The 19767-nt window shown below is 53.1% G+C and overlaps 4 protein-coding genes across 4 annotated transcripts; 2 read left to right on the forward strand and 2 right to left on the reverse strand.

Moving 5' to 3' along the window:
- Nucleotides 1-350: 350 nt before the first annotated feature.
- On the forward strand, nt 351-2852 carry BESB_027930 (vesicle transport v-snare protein; the record flags this gene model as incomplete). The annotated part of the gene is made up of 9 exons (XM_029361467.1): nt 351-444; nt 711-772; nt 1045-1122; nt 1336-1429; nt 1519-1607; nt 2028-2126; nt 2221-2274; nt 2392-2569; nt 2797-2852. The coding sequence occupies 9 exons, from the start codon at nt 351-353 to the stop codon at nt 2850-2852; spliced, it is 804 nt and encodes a 267-aa protein (XP_029215367.1).
- A 469-nt stretch (nt 2853-3321) lies between these two features.
- On the reverse strand, nt 3322-5315 carry BESB_027940 (uncharacterized protein; the record flags this gene model as incomplete). The annotated part of the gene is made up of 13 exons (XM_029361468.1): nt 3322-3413; nt 3474-3575; nt 3637-3685; nt 3745-3955; nt 4021-4097; nt 4164-4309; nt 4367-4452; nt 4509-4540; nt 4600-4725; nt 4777-4815; nt 4875-4943; nt 5001-5088; nt 5155-5315. 13 exons carry the CDS (start codon nt 5313-5315, stop codon nt 3322-3324), a joined length of 1278 nt encoding a protein of 425 aa, XP_029215368.1.
- A 1270-nt stretch (nt 5316-6585) lies between these two features.
- BESB_027950 (uncharacterized protein) lies at nt 6586-14408 on the reverse strand (the record flags this gene model as incomplete). The annotated part of the gene is made up of 14 exons (XM_029361469.1): nt 6586-6636; nt 6768-6827; nt 6951-7247; nt 7691-7845; nt 8094-8164; nt 8262-8311; nt 8413-8918; nt 9071-9999; nt 10052-10374; nt 10538-10706; nt 11037-11130; nt 11335-11920; nt 12124-12274; nt 12592-14408. The coding sequence occupies 14 exons, from the start codon at nt 14406-14408 to the stop codon at nt 6586-6588; spliced, it is 5259 nt and encodes a 1752-aa protein (XP_029215369.1).
- Nucleotides 14409-17816: 3408 nt separating this feature from the next.
- BESB_027960 (SCP family extracellular subfamily protein) lies at nt 17817-19745 on the forward strand (the record flags this gene model as incomplete). Its single annotated transcript, XM_029361470.1, has 3 exons — nt 17817-18042; nt 18199-18415; nt 18581-19745. 3 exons carry the CDS (start codon nt 17817-17819, stop codon nt 19743-19745), a joined length of 1608 nt encoding a protein of 535 aa, XP_029215370.1.
- Between the last annotated feature and the right edge of the window lie 22 nt (nt 19746-19767).

Raw genomic sequence — 19767 nt, forward strand, 5'->3', positions numbered from 1 at the left:
TCACTCCCGCGGTCTCGAACTCTAACAACAGGCGGCGCGACCCCCAGCCTTCATGCATGTTATTGTTGCCCTGAAAGGGAGACAAAATAAGGGATCCAGGATTGCCTCGTAGAGTGTAATTATCGGAATGAATGTTGTCAACCCATGCAAATGGCGACGATATGACAGTCATTTGGCCCGTGCCAAAGCATGAACGGAATTCCTACGATTTTCGATCATCTAGCTCTCCACGCGCTCAGCTCGGTTTCGTGATGAGTTGGAGGCTTCGTCCATGAGGTCAAGCAGTAACAGGGAATACACGTGGTGTGGATATCGGTATCTGGCACAGCTATTCATAGCTGCAGAGAAGTATGGATCACAGGCTCCTCGACTACGAGCAGGAGTTCCTCAACTCCTACGCTCGTTTGAAATGCTGTTGTACATCTATCCAAAGCGAGGACAGCAGTAAGCGTGGAAAAAACGTCAACAGGTGCCTAGAGCGTCGCCATGGTCTGAACTACGTTATTGTGCGACGCTTCTGATGACAAATAGGATACGTTCATTCACTGCGGCGCCCCAGCCGATTCGACGAAGAAAAGGCATCTCCATTGACGCCCTGCACTGCTAAGTGGTGTTCTGCCAGGACTCATTGCCTCCCCAAGCAGCTGTATTGAGTGAGCTTGAACAAAAATACCATGTCCTTATTTGTTCGTGTATGTGTACTGTTCTAGGCGCGGAGAAACGTCGGGGTATCGCTAATGGCATCAAAAGCCTTCAACAAGCAGAATCCGCAGTAGGCTCGTAGGGGATATGTTTCATTTGGTCACCACCTTTCGAGAGCCTGACCAATTCGTCACGACCAATATCTCAATCTTCCTCGAAATATACGATATACGATGCAATGTCTGTATGTAAGGCGGCGTCAGCTGCCTCACGAAGAGATATTTCTTGCTGGTATGACGGGGGCGAAAATGCAGCTGCCAGCGTTTATGCGAGCGAATGTCGACGGCTGTCTTAATTGGGTCAGCCATGTGTCTGTGTGGGCTTACCGCGGTGCTCTGTCAGCTTCGCCAATTTGAACTCCAAGCTCGCATGCCTCTGGAGGGTGACGTGCCTGACGACCAGCGTTCGCCAAAAGCCAGAGTGAGCGGATTTGCGTGACGCTAATAGGAAGGCGAATTCGACCTACCTACATCCAGGCTCCACTTCTATGGGTAAAAGGAGCCAGTAGAGTAGCTAGCAGTTGAGCCACGAGGATGAGTTTTGCTCCTGTTCCACAGGCGGTGATATGGAGATGCTTCAGCAGGAAGCCAATGCAAATATCATTGCCTTCTCCAATTTTGCGGTGGATTGCAGGCAGATAGCTATCGAAGAGAACTTCGGCAGGTGGCACACGATTTTCGAGCAATACGGACTCAGGTGGAACGTCTGATGCTTCTGGATGATGACGGTAAAGACTCGTTAGAGAGGTCCAGAGCAGGGATGGCCTCTCCGCAGAACAGACACAGGTTTATTTTGTGTGTCTTTCCCGATTCGCAGGCTTACCTCCAACTGGAGCGTCACCTCACCAGCGGATGCGGCTACTCACAGCGACCGAGAGCGCTCAAAAAGGCGTACATATGCTGGAGGTGAGACCAGTCCGCCGCCGAAAAGTGTTTGGAGTATGCACAGCTCTGGAGCTTTATGTGCATTCCATGAGCACATGTGTATGTCTTGCGCTGGTCACAGTATGCTCACAGTACCAAGAGAGAGGTAGTCCTGTCGTGAAGAGAAGGAACGCTTGCCTGTCCTCTGTGGCTTCGAGGCCTCACTCCCTGTTGCCGTGCTGGATTGGCTCTTTCGAACCAATATACGCCCATGCTGCGCGAAGCTAGGTCCCTCCCCCGAATCATTTGTAAAAAAGCATCACGCATTTCTCTGTTGGTAGCACCGCCGCGCACCAGGAATCCGTCTGCACCCCGGGCTGCCAGATGCCAAAGAGAAGGAGCCAGTTATGGAGAAGTGTCTCACGGCGCTGCATTTTTTCTGTGTAGCCCTGTTGCGTACAGAGCTCAAGAGTGCTGGCGCTGGAGACTGAAGTTCTAGGATCCAGCATTATGACCGAGTTGCGTGGACAGCGGGAGACAATTGAGCGGACCAGCGCACACGTGAGATAACATAAAAGCCATATGAATTGACTATGAGTAGTGCCATGATCTCCGCAATTTGTAAGGAGGTGTATGCCTTGTGTGAGATTTACAGATGGGTAGAGTCGGCGAAGGTCTTCGCGTCGCCTCAGCCACAATCCAACGAATTGTGAGTCCGCAGGCTAACCTGTGAAGGTGACGGAGTGGCCGGCAGGCAGCAGAGGGCGCACTTTTGTCTTGCCGGCTTCACATTTTCTTGTCATATGTTTGTGGATGCCCCTCCCAGATTCAAGTCGCCCTGCGACGCAAACTTCTGATCTACGTGTTAGTTGCCCTTCTGATTCTCACGCTAATATTTATCTTCGCTCGGAAAGTGATTCCGGGCAACCTCTCCCAGAGCAAAGCGACTGACAAACCTGAAGCGTCAACCTTGCCCGATATTCAGCAAACGTCGGAAACCAAAGGTAACTTAAACCACACTTTTCTAGATCATCCGACCCATACAGCCACCTCAAGTCCTGGTTCTGTAGTATTGGGCCATCCAGACCCAAACGGGGAAAGCGACCGTCTTCGCTAATAAACAAGTTTGGTACAGTCGGGCCTTGTTTCAAGGTCAGTCACTCCACAAGGTAGTGACGATGCCGAGCGTCGGCATCGCAACTTTTGAAGAGTCGTCGGTTTCTCCTGTCAGTTGCGAAGCTGCTTCTGGGCGTAAGCGTCTACTCTAGGACCCTCCCGGTTCTGTGAAACGATTGTTCCATTGCCATCACCGCGGCCAGAGAGTGATAGCCACGTGATGGCGGCAGGCGTGCGCTGCCTTTTCTTCTCAGTGTGGTCGTCGGCATGGTGTGGTGTGTACGTGCCTTATTTATAAATACACATTAGTGTGATAGCGGGGTAGCAATGTGAAAGTTACCTCGTTCCTCGCTAAACGTACAAACCTAATGAAACTCATATCGTACGCCGTAATACACCAAACTTTATTCATGTGAAATACAACAGGAAAAATGCTGATTGTGCTCGAAAGGCCTGCAAAGAGTGTCTTCAAGTACTAAGAGTCTTTTGTGGTTTCGCCAGGCTCAGCCTTATGCAAGCGAATATGCGATCTGGCTCGACTCTGCCACGCATAAACATCGACGAATTGGACGACTTTTCTTTGGGTACAGCGCACGCGTATCAAGCCGGCCACACACGCTTTATTAGAGCGAGCTAAATTTTAGGCTGTCAATGCCTCGGACGCCTCAGAGAACGATGATAGTGAGACAGTCGAGAGAGACCGACCAGTTTCTGCTTTGTCATCCATGCCACCTGAACGCCCAGATGGCAGCATATTAGTGGGTACTTCGTATGGACGTCAGTGGTCTTTACCAATTAGTGTGATCCCGACTGCCCACAAGGAGAGCATGATAGCGAGAAGCATTAGTGTTGGGGCGTTAAAGGAGAATGGGTTCGCCACAGAGAAAAATGGCACTGAACGAGTTGGCAGCCGGACGTTGAGCTGGGAAGCGCCGTAGACACAAATGATCCTTACCAGGATCGAGAGCGACGAAATTGCCTATTCCCCCGTATATGGCGGTAACCTGAACAGCGCAGCGAGTCAAGCAACGGGGTGTCACGCAAGGAGTGGGTGACCGCCTACATTTGCGAAAAACGAAAGCCCAGCAACGATGCAGTAAGAGCAGCAGAAAGCGAGCACCACATTCTGGGTCTTCCGCGCGTCCGCTCGGTCACACGTGATAAGAAGAAATACTCCTGTAGCAACGGCAATAATCCAAACGAAATACAAGAATCCAGCGACAGCAGTATTGCCAGTGAACAGCCCCGCGACGCCAAGGTGGCCAGGGAGGAACCTGAGTTTGCAGTGACAAAGGATCACAATGCGTAGACGTGTATGCCTTCTGGGGCCTCAGCTTACCCGGAAACCAGGCAGTATAGCAAATTGGCAGAGAGTAGGCAAAACGCCTGGCACGCAAGGAGCCAGCCGTAAGGCTCCTGAGACGGCGAACAGTAACGTGATCCCGCGTGGTGGGCCGTGAAAAAGGTCTACTGAGATAATACCTTTTCCATCCCTCTCAAGAATGACGCTGTTTTTTCTCCGCGCTCGAACCACAGCAGTGACTGAACAGACCGCAGAGCGAGTAGCGCCCCCAGGAGAGCCAGCGAAAGAGAAAGGACCACCGCTATAAAAGCCGGTAGGGGGAGAACTGTAAGGCAACGCCTGACACGCAGCGGTTGCGAGCAGCATAATTCAGTTGCCCTACCACTAATGAAGAGAATCAAGCCAAGCGACATGTAGATATAACTACTCAGAGCAAGAAGACCCTGGCGGATATACCAGGGAGACTTCCTGGGGAGACACTTGGCGGGCAGATGATGAATAAGAAGATCTGGCGACAACCTTACGCATATTTCAGCCCGATGGTGGCGCCGGGGACCTAATGCAAGTAAGGTTCCCGTTTGAGTCGCGTGGTCCGAGCTGTCTGCCCGCACTTACTACAGCAATATACACCAAGGCCTGAGGAATTACGTACAGTAAAGACTGGTACTGCGCGGGAACCTCTTCGAACGATTGGACGTCAAGGCCTTTCTGGTAGCTCGCTGCTGGTAAGAGCTGCTCGGGCTAGCCCCAAGTGGTTACGCCATCGCATGCGTCCCAGTGTGGGGGACTCACTTGTTCTCCTCCGATACCCATTCCGGTCTTCGCCTCTGCCTAGAGTTGGCCTGTCCTGTCCTCCCAAAAGTCACAGCCCACCAATGATCAATACTTACGATTCGAAGTTGGGCTGTTCTGTACCCCTCAAAAGATGATACTTCGATCCCCATGTCGTAGGGTTTGGGCTGGGATCTGGAGAAATAAGTGGTAAAGTGATGCTCGATGACCATGAGAAGACCCACCATGCGCGTCAGTGGCCTTCCCTGCATGGCGCTGAGGCATTCCTCAATCCTCGGAGGTCGCGGGAGGATGTACGCATCGCCCGGATCCCTGCCCAAGCAATAACTTTAGTTTTAGGTGGCGGCGGTACCTTTCTAAGTGGTTGGCAAATCTTACACGCTCAAGCTCTGCATAGTGACGAGAGTTGACAACTTGAAGCCTGCCTTCTGGGCTAGGTAAGCCGCTACTTCATCCGGCCTGAAGTCTAACCCATTCTCAAGAGCGACCGCCACTCTTGCATATAGACTGACAACGATGACACAGGGATTCTTCCACATTTTGACGGTGTAAGACAGGACTAGCAGTGGTCAGGCCGAATGCGGGCTAGAAAGGACCCCTCTCCGCAATGGACACGTTGTGACAGTCATCTATGCCGACAGTGTATATACAGTGGCCGTCCTTCCACTGTGTAGACTCGAATGGAAGGCTCGTAAGAACAGCCCCCCAGCAGCTGTTAACAATAGGTCAAACATCTTCTGTCGTGGCAAGAGCGTGCAGTCAGAAAAGTCCGCCTGCTCTCGTGGTGGTGAATCGCATTTGACGGCCGTGCGTTCCATTGCGACTCTGTTGCCCGGCAAAGATCCTCGTATAGCGTGTAGTGAATCGTTTCGCCTGTCAGCCATGACACATTCCACGCGCGCCATGTAACTGACAGGATCTCAAAGGCTCCACGGTACTGTCGTTCCCGGGATATGAACCAAGTTGTTGGCAGCACCGATACGCTACGCATACTATAAGTTACCGCACTAGTAGCTTCTTGCAGATAACCGCAGGGCAGATCGGTTTCTTGGCAGTTCTAACGCACCGCGTGCTTCCTCTTGGCACCGACGCCAGAGTTCGGGGTCTAAGGTGGAGGGGAGGGGGGAATGGGAGGTTGGATATAGTCGATGTTGGCACACAGGACGCCTCCTGAGACCGAGTCGCGATTAACCGGCTCGGCAGAGCTTTACTGCAGAAAGCTACTCAGCCGGGGGCAGGAAGCGCGCCCTGTGGCCTTTGTGAAGCAGTATGGGCGGAGTAAAGCCATTCAAAAAGACATGATAAAAATGAAATGCTATACACATCTTCTGTTTGACGCTCGTTGACTGAAAGACAGCTGCTGGATGGTGCAGGAAGTGTGCTGTGCCACTGCTGCGATAAACAGACATGATTGTTTCAGTTGTGAGTTGGGAGCTTCGTAGCAACGGCCATTTTACAGATACACGAAAAAGACGGGTCCATTCATCGCTGGGCATGGTCACAAAACATGCAAAAACCATAGAGTACGAGGCTGGACTTGAGTCAAACATTCCAGGCTTTGGAAGCGCAGTCTACGCTTTAGAATGAATAGGCTTTATCAACTTTTCGTGTTCAGCATCAGGTGTCTTTTCTCATCTATTTTTCATGCTGCCTTTTGACTGGAGTTGCAGGAATTCCTTAGAACAGGGGGATTGGAAAAACCCGCCCACCCAGCCAGGGACGGTTGGTAGTGTACGGCTCCCGTTATTTCCATCGTCTGGTTAAGAGTGGAGGGTTGAGGCTCTCTGTCTTGCTCACATCCGAGAGTGTTTATTGACCCAGGCGCGCTCGCAATTCTGCGCACGATCGCTCATACGTTTCCTGACAAACGCGGATGCACGGCACACCAAAACCGAATCAACATTACCTTCCACAACCCCCTTGACAAATCTGAAATGCTGTGCGTTGAAATTGGAGCATCTCAAAAGAAAGTGCCTGTTTAGAGAACGCACCTTGATCTTCTCTGTTGTCCTTGCGTCGTTTTCCATCCTCTCTTCAATCAATCCCCACATCTGTGAAAAAAATTGACATCCGAAGCACGGTTGAGGGAGGTAGTTACCCAGCAACATCGAGGAATTGAATGCCCCGAGAGAGCGCTACGCGCATATCGCCGTGCTACTGCCGTTTAGTCTCACCGTATCGTCCAATTCTTCGAGATACATACACCTCTTCGTGAGCTCATAGAGTTGCTCCTGCAACGCCGCAATTCTTTTTTCCTGTATCTGAATAAGGCGAGTGGCTTGGTGCAGACGGGTCGCGTTAAAATGATTGGGTTGCGCAGCACTGTCTGAAGCAACTCGAATATCCTGTGGAGTATCGGAGGTTGTGATGGAAATGTTCACTGGAGAGCCGGGTTCCATGCTCCCGTCGTCTCGGCTTCCGCTGCCACCTCCTTTAGACGCGGATCGCTCGTCCGCCGATTTCCTCGTCTGCTGCAATAACGGTGACACAACCATGGCATGGACAAGGCTGTGCGCGCCTCTCCGCAAACAGCAAAACACTAGGGAGATGCAGCAGGGGATACAAACCGGAAGCGTCCACCGAGGCCAGACACCACGACCACGCACAAAAACATGCTATTTCTAGCACTGGTGCACACGCCGCAACTAATAGATATGCGAAATCAATGCTGTAGCATGGTCGTCGGAGAACACGCGGGGCATCCGGGTACGACGTTATAGTTCTCTGAGATGCGAGATCTGTTGCGGTGGTCTTAAACCGTAGGATTACTTACAAATCTCCGCTAAAAATCAGTAACAGGGAAGCAACGGGCTATGCCAGTTTACCTTTTACGCATGTTTATTTTGATGATGGTTACGCAGCGATGTAGTTTTTCCCGCAGGGCAGGCGCAGCGCTTCGTGCAGCAGGGCATACCTGATTAGAAGGAAGACCCGTGATTCCTGGGCTGAGAAACACGTCATCTTCTTGGCGATTGGCGTCAAAAGCAGGGTCAGAAAGGCCACGCTGAGAGCCAGGTACTCGCACTCGAAGAGCACTGGTCCCCGCTGATCTCGATGATGGCAATAGCCCTGCATGCAATGGCGGGTACACTCTAGCGATTGACTTTTTCACATCTCTGGATACTTCTAGCGTCCACGCACATCATTTCGAGAGTACTTTATCGACTCGATGCTAAGGCAGCTGCCGAACAGCACGACGCCACAACCCTTACGAGACCGACAGTCGCGCCACGGGAATGGCGTCTCGCTGAGGCTCCCATGGTGCAGATCTATACATCAAGCCTGGCGACGGGATCGTCAGCAGTCATGACGCTTACTTTCGGTGTGGTTCATTTCTTGTAGGCCATCAACAATCGTCTCCATCTTGTGACTGCTATCCAACATTGCTCTGATGTCGCACCACACTGACACAAACGTCTAACGATTACACGCCGCAAGACCGTGTCGGGCGCACGTCTCCGGTCAGCTTTGTTGAATGGACCTACTGCCTCAATATTTGATTTTCCTTCCTTGTGTCGCGGACTTCCATTGCCATCTGCAAAAACATACCAAAAGCCGAACAAAGGCGCGCCCAGATTGACTGCAGCGGATTCTAGCGCGCCTTGGGTGATTTTGTGGCTCCCAGGCATTGCGTACCTGCTTCACATCATCGTACGTGCGAAGAGCTCTATTCAGTTCAGCTGGGGTAAAAAGTCCGCGTAGTTCTGCTTCTTTCATGTATCTCTCCACGCGAGCCTTGGTTTTATCCAGTAACGTCTTGAAAAATAATTCTGCCTTCAGCTTTTTCCCCTCGGAGTGACTGGAAACGGAAAGCGTACTATACATTGACACACTCTGGTGTTGTGGTTTGGCATGCGCCGTACCAGTGGCTCCTTGGCTTAGACTGTGAATATTTCCGGTCTCATAAGCATGAGCCGCACCAGGCACCCGGTGGACTTGTTCGAGGAGGTTTTGTGCCAGGTCTTCACTCTCCTCGTTGCCAGCATAGGCGAGAGCCTCTCGCCAGAAACTCGCCAGACCCGGGAAAGCAACCGTGGACTCCCCCAGCGAAGGTTGTTCCTCTCCAGGGTACTGAACCTGCTTCTCTGCTCCTGCACAACACAACAAAAGGTGGCTAAACATGGGTGTTTCACGACTCTGTCCTACAACAGGCACATGCTGCCACGTTCGTTCGTTTTCTGGCGCTGGTCCGACTCTCGAACAAACCGAAAAAACTCACCCAAACGAAGTTTTTGAACGGCGTCTACTGCATCGACAGTTTGGCGCGCCCCGTTTTTCTGTTCATCGCTGCAGCCGCTCGATGTATCCCCTCTAGTTCCTTCGCTCGGCCGTGCGCTTGCGCGAAGCCTCGTACTGGTGGAGCTTAAATAATCAGTGGGGCGGCGACTTTTCTCCTCCGAGTCGTCGGATTTGCCTCCCTCGAAGGCAGACTGTTGAATGCCGCTTCTGGATCTCTCCGACCGACCCGGAGAGGCATTGACGGCAGCCGTATCACCGAAGCTTGTCTGGAGCACAGTGTTGTGCCATCTTCCTGCCGCGCGATGCCCACGAGGCTGCCCCTCAGGTGTGCCTGCCACTCCCACGTTAGCGGAGCAATCGTCATTGCTGTCAGGGATAGCCTCGTGCGCGTCTGTAGCCGGGAGTTGTCGCTGTGCATACTGCCTGAGAGCTTCAAGCGCCGCCTCTTCCTCGGCGCGGAGGTCATCGGCTTCGAAATCTTTGGCATTCAGACTTCTCTGCCGGTGAATAAGGAAGTCATCACACCTCATCGTTCGGTCTCCTGTGAGACATCCGTCTGTACCGCTCCGCGTGGTAAATCCAGGCCTCTTGCTCGCTTCTGGGTATAGAGACGGATATGGGTTCTTTGTTTCTTTGCCCGCCCATGCTGAACTATGGGGATTGCCTTCCGAACTGACTGCAGCTTGCATTTCCATGGTAGCTGCATCTGAGCACGGCTTTTCTTGCGCAGAAAATTCTTCTGACAGCCACTCCTCGAGAGTCGCCAGGTTCCTCAGTGGAGCAACAACTTTACTGGAAAGCTTTTGCAAATGCGGCTTATTTTTATGCTCGATACGAGTGCCGTAAGACCCGCGCTGAGAATCTGCCACGTTTTTGCGATTTATGGGATCGGACTGCCCCAAGCCGTTTCTTGCAGATATGCCGAATTTCCCCCGAGATTCGTCGCGACTGCCTTCTCTGGCCCCGGGCCGGCTCTGCGAGCATCTCCAAGTCTCCTGACAAGGGCACACCAACAGAGATACGCGAGTGCTTGCACACACCCTGGAAGTGAACCCTGACCATATTCAGAGCGCCTCCTACCTCAAAGTACCTTTGAAGCAGAGACCCGGTTCTTACCTCCTGCGCCGTCTCAGATGCCTCCCTATTGTTCGAGGAGCCGGGTCGACAAAACGACTTTCCCGTGCGCAGAATTTCAGGAGCCTTTTCGTGATGCTCTGCCAGATAATGCATGTAGTCCCTCGACAGGGAAAACTTCTGTGCCAGCCTCGCCAGGATCTCCTCCTCCTTCTCGGCAACTCCCTGCTTAGCCAAATCAATTAGATCTTCTTTGTGTTTGACCAAAGCCAGCAGCCTGGCGATCTGAAGAACCAAAACAGGACGCCTTCCCAGGCAGTGACAAATGGTAGTGGCGTGTCCTATAGGGAGCAAATCACAACGCGCTGAAGATGCGGGACCAACTATCAGCCCATTACTCGAGTCTGAAGATCCATAGACCTTTCACATATTACTTGTCGGCTCTTACTTCCGCATCTTTCTCTGCAAGAAGTGGATGCTGGGTGGGGCTCGATATAGAACTATCCCTTCTTCGAAGGCTCGTGTCTCCAGCATCAGGGTGCTCGTGAGACGGGACGCCCATGTGCGCAGGGCTCGCCGTCGTCTGCGCAGGCTTCTGTCGTTCTTCGACTCCTTCCCTACGACGAAAACGGATGTAGGTGTGGCCAGGCTCCTTAACATTGTGCTGACAACCCTCCGCTTTACATTCGGCGCCAAGAGAGTGCTGCTTCATCACAAATGCACCTGGGTATCACTCAAATGTATTCATATCTCAAGAAGTTTTTGAAAATCTGTCTAACTCGGCACCCTGTATTCGTCTGATGTACTTTGAAACGTTGCATACTACCATCTGCCGCAGGCCTGCAACCGAACGGGTGACTGCGTCGCACCGCCTGTCTGAATCCTCTCAACGTCACCAACTCTCTTTGACTGGGGAGGGAGAAGCTGCTCCAGGTACAACGACGCACCTGTTCTGGAGGTCTTCAAACCACTTCACTTTATCCTGGAGCGAAGGGCATATCACTGAGCTTTCACCCTGGAGTCCAGGCTGCTCGTCCTGCTCTGAACACGAAACAACACCGGAGGCACAGTGACTCCGCATTCTCCTACGCACACTCGGGATATGGTGCCAAACACGAAACAGAAATTGTACGAAAAACTCGGTGCGTGGGAATTCACTTTCGGCTGCGGAAACCCCCCGAGCTCAGGCATATGCAGAGCTCAGCGTCCTACGACACCTGACATGTTCTGCACCGCCGCACTTACCTATTTCGTCTGGTTCATTTCTGATACTGGATGCGTCTTCTGTTGACTGCCGCCTGGTGCCCTCGTCCTCAACGGCACTAGAAGGCATCGGAGCTTCGGACTCGTCGGGTTGATCGATTTGCTCTGTTGTGGTCCGCGAAAACTTCTCAGCGTTTTCAATAACATCCGGCTCACTGGGAGCGCTGCTAACCACACGGGAAACCTGAGGAGAAGGGGCATGTTGGCCAGCTGCCAAGGCTGGCTCAGCCACAAGAGTGGACGAGGCCTCTGGTGCTGCGTTTGAAGAACACCGACTTGGTAGGCTGGACGAGCAGCTGGCAAGCCGTGCAGCCGCTTCTTGTTTTGCCTCTTCATTCCAAGCCTCCTGAGCGAGCCACGATGTTGCAACAGTGGACCTCGAAGGCGCCGGAAGCGTAGGCAGGCGCTGCTCCTGGACAGTTGATGCCAATTTGTCCAAGAACTCTCGAGTGAGGGACGCGTTTTCTTCGTTAATCGTTTTCAGCGTTCTCTCCTTTTTTTCGAGTTGGTCGCCGACGGCACCCAGTGTGTCGGTTCTGTGTTTCAGCAGACCGATGAGTTTCGCAATCTGCAATCGCAATGCACGAAACATTCGCACCTGAACAGGCCTCCGATGCGGAGTAAAAAACTCACACTAGACGGAATGCAGTATGCAACGGCACAACAGCAGACGGCCGTCCACAGGTCGAGTACATGAGAGTCCGCTGCCCGAAGCGGGTCCGTGCACCATGGTGGTTTTCCGCCTGGGCTAACCAACTAGCTGAACCTCACTTGCTCATCTCTTTCGCGGAGTGCTGTCTCAGATGGAGGATCGCATCTCCGCGGGCTCACGTCCCTTCGACTGGAAGCGCGCAGGACACCGTCGGCCCGCCGAGACCCCATCGAAGCGGAGAATGATCTGCTGATTTCTGCGCTCCTTTGCCTGCAAATACAATCATTTCGGAAAAGGGGAGGCGGTTTGATTTCCCGTGTACGGTGCGCTGTGGAGAATTCGAAAAAGGTACCGAAACACGCTTGGCCTGTCACACGCTGCTCGGGGATGACTTTCTTTGGCGGATGACCAACGAAACCGCCGATATCCCCTCTCTTCGCCACACTCATGCCACCGCAACATAACTGCCGCAGGACACCGCGACAGATACCAGCACGTGGATGCGGCAGCGCATCAAGACAAGAATCAGAGGTAGGACATCGAGTGGTGCATCCGAGCAATACGATGGTAATTACTCTTGGCCCTACTTGGATATTTCCTCGAACATTCGGAGCTTCGCTTTCATAGGTAGGCGTTCGTAGCCGTCCTGGCCACCAGCGGACGACGGCAGGGCGAAGCTATCAGCCATGCCGTCTCTCTCTGGTATAGGCGCTGGTGAGGGCGCCTCCGTGGGCGGGCTTGGCGACAAGTCTCTGCTCGCGGGGATGTCTTCTGTTCGACAAGGCGGACTGGACGATCGCCACTTCGAGTCAGCGCCGAAGCTTGGGCTGTCCCTCAACTCTCTGCCGTTCAGTGTGTCCGACGGCCACGCCTCTGCGCCTGGTGGAAATACTCCGCCTGCCTCCCCCTCGTCGTCGCGCAAACTTGCTGGCGACTCGGCTTCGGATCGACCTGAAGGACTGTCCTGCGCTGAGGAGGGACTCTGATTGCTGGAACCGCACCCGGCGGAGAACGACGGGATTCGGGGGGTTGCCTCGGACGGACTGGGTTCCTCAGGCGAAGGAGTCGCGCTCGATGCTACGTCTGGATCTGAAGAGCTCCCCTTATCAACGGCTTCCTCAAAATCAGTCAGCAACGATTCGGCGGTTTTCTCCGGGACACTTCCAAACAAATCAGACTGCGCCCTGCTGCTTTCGCTTTCTCTTCCGCTTGGGGGAGATTGCAGTATCACTTCGCCCGCGGCGGACTGCGAGTCCTCCGTTGCCTCCAGAGGTTTGCTTTCTACCCGTGGTACGGATCTGCAGTCCGTGAACTTGGGGCTGCGGACTCTTTCTGAATCGCCTTGCAGGCCCGCGCTCACTTGGTCAGTTGAAGCACCATTGCCCTCCATGGCGTCGTCACACAGAGTCTTCGCCGCCCCTGGCGAGCTGCTCTGATTATCGTCCACGGTGCGCTGCTGAAGTATGCCATCTCCAACTTCATGCTCCCTCTCGTCAACAAGGTTTTCATTCGCTCCAAGGTCTCTGCTTGGATTTCCCCCTTCCACGGTTGGCGGGATGGTATCCGTTATCGGCGGCTGCGACCCTCGGCGCTCTACATGTAACGCATTGGCCGCCGATCCGTCTTCCCTTTCTTGAGTATCTTCCTGATGTCCCTGTATGTCTGACGCCGGAGCTATAGCCAGTGATGCTAATTTCCCCAAAGGGTTCCCTTCTCTCTGCTGAGCATCAGCGCCTTCTTCGTCGTCCGAGCCATCGTCACTGCTCGATTCGTCCTCACTGAGATCAGGAGAGGCACTGTCCGACATTGACAGGCGGGCGGTGCTACCATGTTTCATTCGCGGAGTAACGCTTCCATACTTGTCGTCGCTGTCTTCCGACTCCTCGTCTTCACTGTGATCTGTCGGCGTAACACTTCTTGAAATACCGCTTAATCCCTGACGTGGGAGCGTAGCTGGTATCCGCTGTGACGCATTCAACGTTGTACTGCTATTCAAGCCTAATTTATTGGTGCAATCTTCCTTTTTTCCCGGCGATGTGCTGGGGAGAGTCTGTGGTTGCTGCAGAAGGTCCGCGGTCACTTGGGGAGCACCCGACTCACCATTCCTCGAAGACTCGTGATGCACTGTCCTCTCGGCTAGAGGAAAAATGCCATCAGTCATCGGGGTTTGCCCCAGGCCCTCTTCTCTCACTTGCCCATCAACATCCTCATTGTGGTCCCGCCCGTCCACGCCTTCTGTAGCTTTCTCTGACCCCAGTGAAAGAGAGTTGCCTGTATGCCGAGGGCTGACAATGTCTTGCCCACCCGGCGGCGCAGCGGGCCCCTCGTCCTCTTCCAAGCTCTCTTGATCGCTCGTAGCCTGTCCTGACATTTTTGTTCCTGAGAGGTTGAGGAAATCATCCATTGCGAAAGATCAATTGACAAGGAACTACAGGGTTGTGAGCCCCGATGCTGGTCAGTGGCATGCGGTTTGAACTCCGCTCGGCCAAAAGCTGGTACCCCGCCTGGGAGCCAAGCAGCCTCACGTAAGCCACTTGGTTGCTATAGTGTGCAAACGTGAGATGAGATGAGATTTCAGAGAAACAACAGTTCCTGAGGACGATTCACCGAACAAAGTCCCAGCACTGAGTTGAGCATGCGTCCACGCCCAAGCATTACTCTCGACTCTGCCACGACGCGGGCGAGTGTCTCTCTGAAAAAAGCTGTAGATAGGAATATGCGGTGGAATTGAGACACGAGCAACAACAGTTAGGACTTGATGCAATGTAATATCGAGTAATATGGAGGCTGGCACGCCGTTAGTGGGGCCTGCTCTGCACGCACTCGCAACGCCCTCTGGTGGAGCAACGTGCTGGCTGGACACGATGGCGAGCCAAGACACGCGCCTCTCCCACCCGCAGGCGAAGATTCTCATTACCCGTGGGCTGCCAAGTTCATTGCCGGTTCCTTTCTTCAGAAGCGGATTTTCAACGCAAATGAGCAAATTCGAAAGGCGTTGCTGCCAAGGCAAAGTGATAAAGTGATCGCCATGGTGTGTTCTGCACAGCCAACCGGATGGTAAATTAGTGTGGAGCCGTAGTAGCACGCGGTCTTTGGGAGGCATGGGACTAGAGTCCGTGGCGGAGACACTTTTTTTTTTTGCATACGAGCGCATGGCGAAACCATGGGTGACGAATGGTATTTTCAAGCCAAGTCCTCCGGGATTTTTTGTGGCTCGTGGACTCAAAGAGACTAAGCCTGGCCAGTTGTTTCGGTCCGCCATACACGGGAAACAAAGGCTGCATGCGGCCTGCTACAATGCGGACAGAAGACATTGCTCCCGGAACGAGGTCAATGCAAATTGAAGTTTCGCGAATCCGCAGTTTGGCCCTCTCCCATCCCAGCATCCTGCGCAGATCTGCGGCTCCAGTTCCCCCATGTTGTCTTCCGAGGAGCGGCTGAATAATAGTTACGCGATACACGTACTAATTAGCTGAAAGCCAAACGTTGGGTGTGCGTTCGGCGTACGGTGACAGAATCGCGAAACAGTCGGAAGCCTGCCCTACTAGCCTGATTTCTTCTAGTGTATCGCCAAGGCTCGCACGGATTTCATAAAATATAGCGTCTCACTCGCGCGCCGAGAGAGATTTTAAAGTTGGGAATACGTGATGATTAAGCTGCGGCTCCCGGCATACGCCTCACGAAGCAGATTATTCACCGAGGGTGTAGAACCTATGAGACCGTCTCATGTGCATTGCACATGTCTACTGCCCCTCCCTGATGCCTAACTGAACGTTCGCTGGCTTGTGAAATATAGGTGAGGAAGCTCTACTTTATGCTGGCCGGAGGCGTGAGACACCACGTCATCCGCTCGTAAGGGAGTCAGGTGATTCCGCCGGATACATTGCACCTGCCCCTTCTGAAGGGCATAAATCCTGTGAAAACAAAGCCTGGTGACAATTTTCGTGGCCACCTGCGCCGTCACCTTGAGCAGGTGAATTTTTCGAGATGGCGTGACGGGCTGAATGCGAAGGGCACAGATTTCGGCGGAAGTGCCTACGGGCCGGTGTAGGCGTGACCGTTGGTGGATCGACAGTGTTGGAGCAGTGCAGAAAAACGCGGGGTTCGTGGGGCCGAGTTGCTATCGTTTTTTTCGTGGGTCGGAGAACATCTATTCAGAAAGCAAGTTATTTCTGTCAGCCTCGAGAGTGTACGAGCCAAACAAAATCTCATCCGCCACTTCCGCTCTCCAGCCACACGCTGCAATATGGCAAACCGTGGTCAGAGTTTGCTGACTGAGTGTGGGAACAGGGCGTTACGTTATATTGCTACAGGCGCTGCATTACATGAGATACGACAGTATAAGGATGGACACTCTCCTAGGAAGGCGCAACTACAAGAACATGGAACAACAAACTTCAGGGGTTCAGACGAGTTAGACTTACGCTCCAGCAGACTCAAGGCCCAACTTTCCTTTCATTCGCGCATGTGCAAATCCGACTGCAAGCTTGGCTTCCTACAGCAGGGGCTTCCCAGGGCGGGGAGCGCACGCAGATGAAGTAAAGCCTCTGCGCAAGGATGAATGGTACCACTGAAGATGAACGTGGGCGGCTGCAAGGTGCTAGGAATACGTCGTTCAAGAGAGTAGACCTGACGTCAAACAGCGAGAACGCTTTCAGTGGCTTTCAAGTTGTGCTAGCCAGGAGTGCGCCATCCGCCGCCACTGACAGGCCGCTCATGCGTCCACGAGCTCTCGGCTAGAAAGTAATTTCCGTCTTCAGGGAGTGGTCGTCGGGTCATTTGTCATCCATTTCTATAAAGTTTATTCATGAGCTCTTCACCGCATAGCGCACACACGAGAAACTTCCCGTGACTTCCTATGTGATTTCCTTCAAACGCGGCTCTATATGTCGTCTTGCCGAGAGCCACACCGCTGTCTTGCACCATTACACGCTCCTCCACCTGCGCCGCCTCACCAATAAACCACGTACCTTTGCCTAATACTACTTTTCCCGGAGTATCTTTTGTTTCATGTAGGCAGCGATTGCTTTGCTTCTTCCGGGTGCTGTTAGCACGTGCTTGTGGCATCTCTCCACACTGATGACTTCCTTTGTTGCATCACGTGTACAGGCTTAGGCTAGCTTATTACATCAGTAATCATACTTTCAACGCATTTTTCGTGGACGAAATGGCGAACACAGCGGTGCTGCCGACAACATATCTGTGGAAGCGGCGCCTAGTGCTGGCAGTACTTGTTATATTCTCTCTCACACATGTTGTGTTTCCCACCGCCTCCAGAACAGAGCTAGCGTTCGACGGCGTGGAGTTGATGGCTTCTCCCGCAGACGCCGCTTTCCACAGAGAAAAGATACTCGACAGGCACAATTACCTTCGTTCACGCGAGGCGGAGAATGGTTTTGGTTACGGGGCCGTATTTATGAATAGGCTCGTGTACGATGTCGGATTGGAAGCATACGCACGGAATTACGCACGGCACTTGTGCGCGACAGGAAAATGGGAGCACTCCAAAAGAGTCGTGTAAGTTGGTATGAAGTGCTGTTTGATTTATACGGCGTAAAAATGAGCACCAGCTTGCTTGATTCAGAATGGTTCCATCGCGCCATCTTCCCTGAAATACATGCTTCACTGTTCTGTATGCAGGCCGCTACGCGTCTCCCGCGGCGAAAATCTATATACCAACAGTGTCGACTACTCTACCATGCAATCCAAAAACTTCGACTCCGCTCAGATCATTCAGAAATGGTGGGATGAGAGACAGTATTTCGACTGGCACGCGGAAAGCCCTTCCAAGGTAGCTCAGCGCCAGGGGAAAATGGTGGGCCATTGGACACAGGTAGTAAGAGCAGAAGCATCTACTGTCGGCTGCTGGATAGTCACCGGGTGCCAATGCACAGCGGGAAGATCTTGCCAAAAGGCGAACAACGGGCAGTGGTCCACTTATATGGCATGTCATTACGACTACGGCAACCTCGGGCATTTTCCATACTGGCCTCTCAACCCCAACATTCAGTATCGCATGCCCTCTACGGTAACTCAAAGTAAGTCAACTACCACAGCGAGTGAGCTCTGCATGGCTGACCATTTCCACCCATCGGTGGAAATGCCTTTTAGGGAGGAACGCTGATGTCGTCTGTGCCTGATTGCTTCTGCGTAATCGCAAGAACGCCGGTGCTGTCTGCTTGAACCACCTGCAGATCGTCGCCAACGTTGCGGCAGTTGTCCGAAAGGCTTCAACCAGTGTGGAACCACCGTGGGGGGCGGGGAGAAGAGAGACGCGTACTTATGCGCCGGCTACTGGAACATCCACGAGTCGATGCCGCCTGCTGACCTGCTTCGCAAGTCAATTGCAACTCGACACAGTGCCACCGGGATACCGTCGTGGTATTTCATGGTCCGGAACTGCGCTCGCGGGTAGGTGATGGACAGTTTTTGCTTCCCCATCTAGTCACGGTATTGCATGAGCTAGCCGTAGGATGCCGTAAGGGGCAGAAAACACACAGAAATGCTAGAAATGCTCGCCCGTAGGGTCAAGAGGAAAAATAGCGTTTCGTGACCCGGTGCTTGCTGTCCTCTCAGGAACGGATCTTGCCCGTCAAACTCGGTTTGCTGGGCCTACGAACGTGGGAAAGCTTTAACTGCGGAGCCGCCCGTCCTTGTGAACCAGTGCCAATGCAAGGGTTTCAGCACGCAGTATGGAATATATTTCGAGAGGGACATGTGTGGGCAGTACAGTTCTGTCCAACCATATTATGATGCGGACGCATTTTTGACATTCCTTGAGAAAAAGAAGTCTCTCGACCCTCTTCCTTCGGCCGACGCCTTGCCGAGCGCAGACTACCCTCAAGCACACACGACAGAGGGGACGCACCTTCACAGCGTGAGCCATCCCTCAGCCGCCAGATCCATCAGCACTGATGGAGCTTTTTTCCAGGTCGGAACGCCGAGTGAAGGAGAGGCGATTGCTCAAACCCCGCCTTTAGCAGAAACAGCTGAGGAAGCGACCGACCTTATTATTTTGCCGGAGGCGCAGTCGTCGCCCACATCGATAGGCCATGCATTGAGTACACACCATGGGGTGTACTCAATGCTCAACCAACTGGAAGACCTTTTGTCGCGGAAGACGACGCCCCTAGCAGACTCAGTCACTGCATTCCTTTCAGTGGATGAGATTACACAAGTAAAACCTCCGTCAGATGATTTGATGTTCGAGTGGAAAAATGTGGACGACCCGCGATCTATTGCTAGAAAGCCCGCGCATGTTAACGCTGATGAAGGCAGCGCACTTCAGGTTTCTTCCAACCTTCGTGGCATCAGCAGACATCATATTAAAGGCTTCTCTTCTCCAGCGAAAGTTACATGGGATAAGCTTCCTTCTGACGGGCCTGACAACATCCACGTTGCTCACGAAACGCTGCTGACTGGAAAGGCTATAAGCACGTCGCACGCGCGTCTCGCAGGCCAAGACGAAAAGTTTTCTGTGTCAGCAGAAGAAATTGTGCAGGAAGGCCCCCCTCTTCCTGATATTGTGGATGCAAAGGCGTCGCTAGGTGGTGCCGTCGTCAATGTTAAGGCTGTGCAGAATGAGGCCCGTGAGAAGAACAAGACTCCACTTCCCATTGCATCCGAGGAGAGCAGCAGCCAACTACATGCGGTGTCGGCTTCCAAAGGAGGCAGGAGAACGACGCAATCCCCTCAGCAGCATCTTGCGACGTCGACGATAGGATTTCCTCCGCGGCTGTAACCGTTTCGGTCAGCGACACCTG

Source organism: Besnoitia besnoiti (genome assembly GCF_002563875.1).
Source record: "Besnoitia besnoiti strain Bb-Ger1 chromosome Unknown contig00015, whole genome shotgun sequence".
In the NCBI taxonomy this organism is placed as follows: domain Eukaryota; phylum Apicomplexa; class Conoidasida; order Eucoccidiorida; family Sarcocystidae; genus Besnoitia; species Besnoitia besnoiti.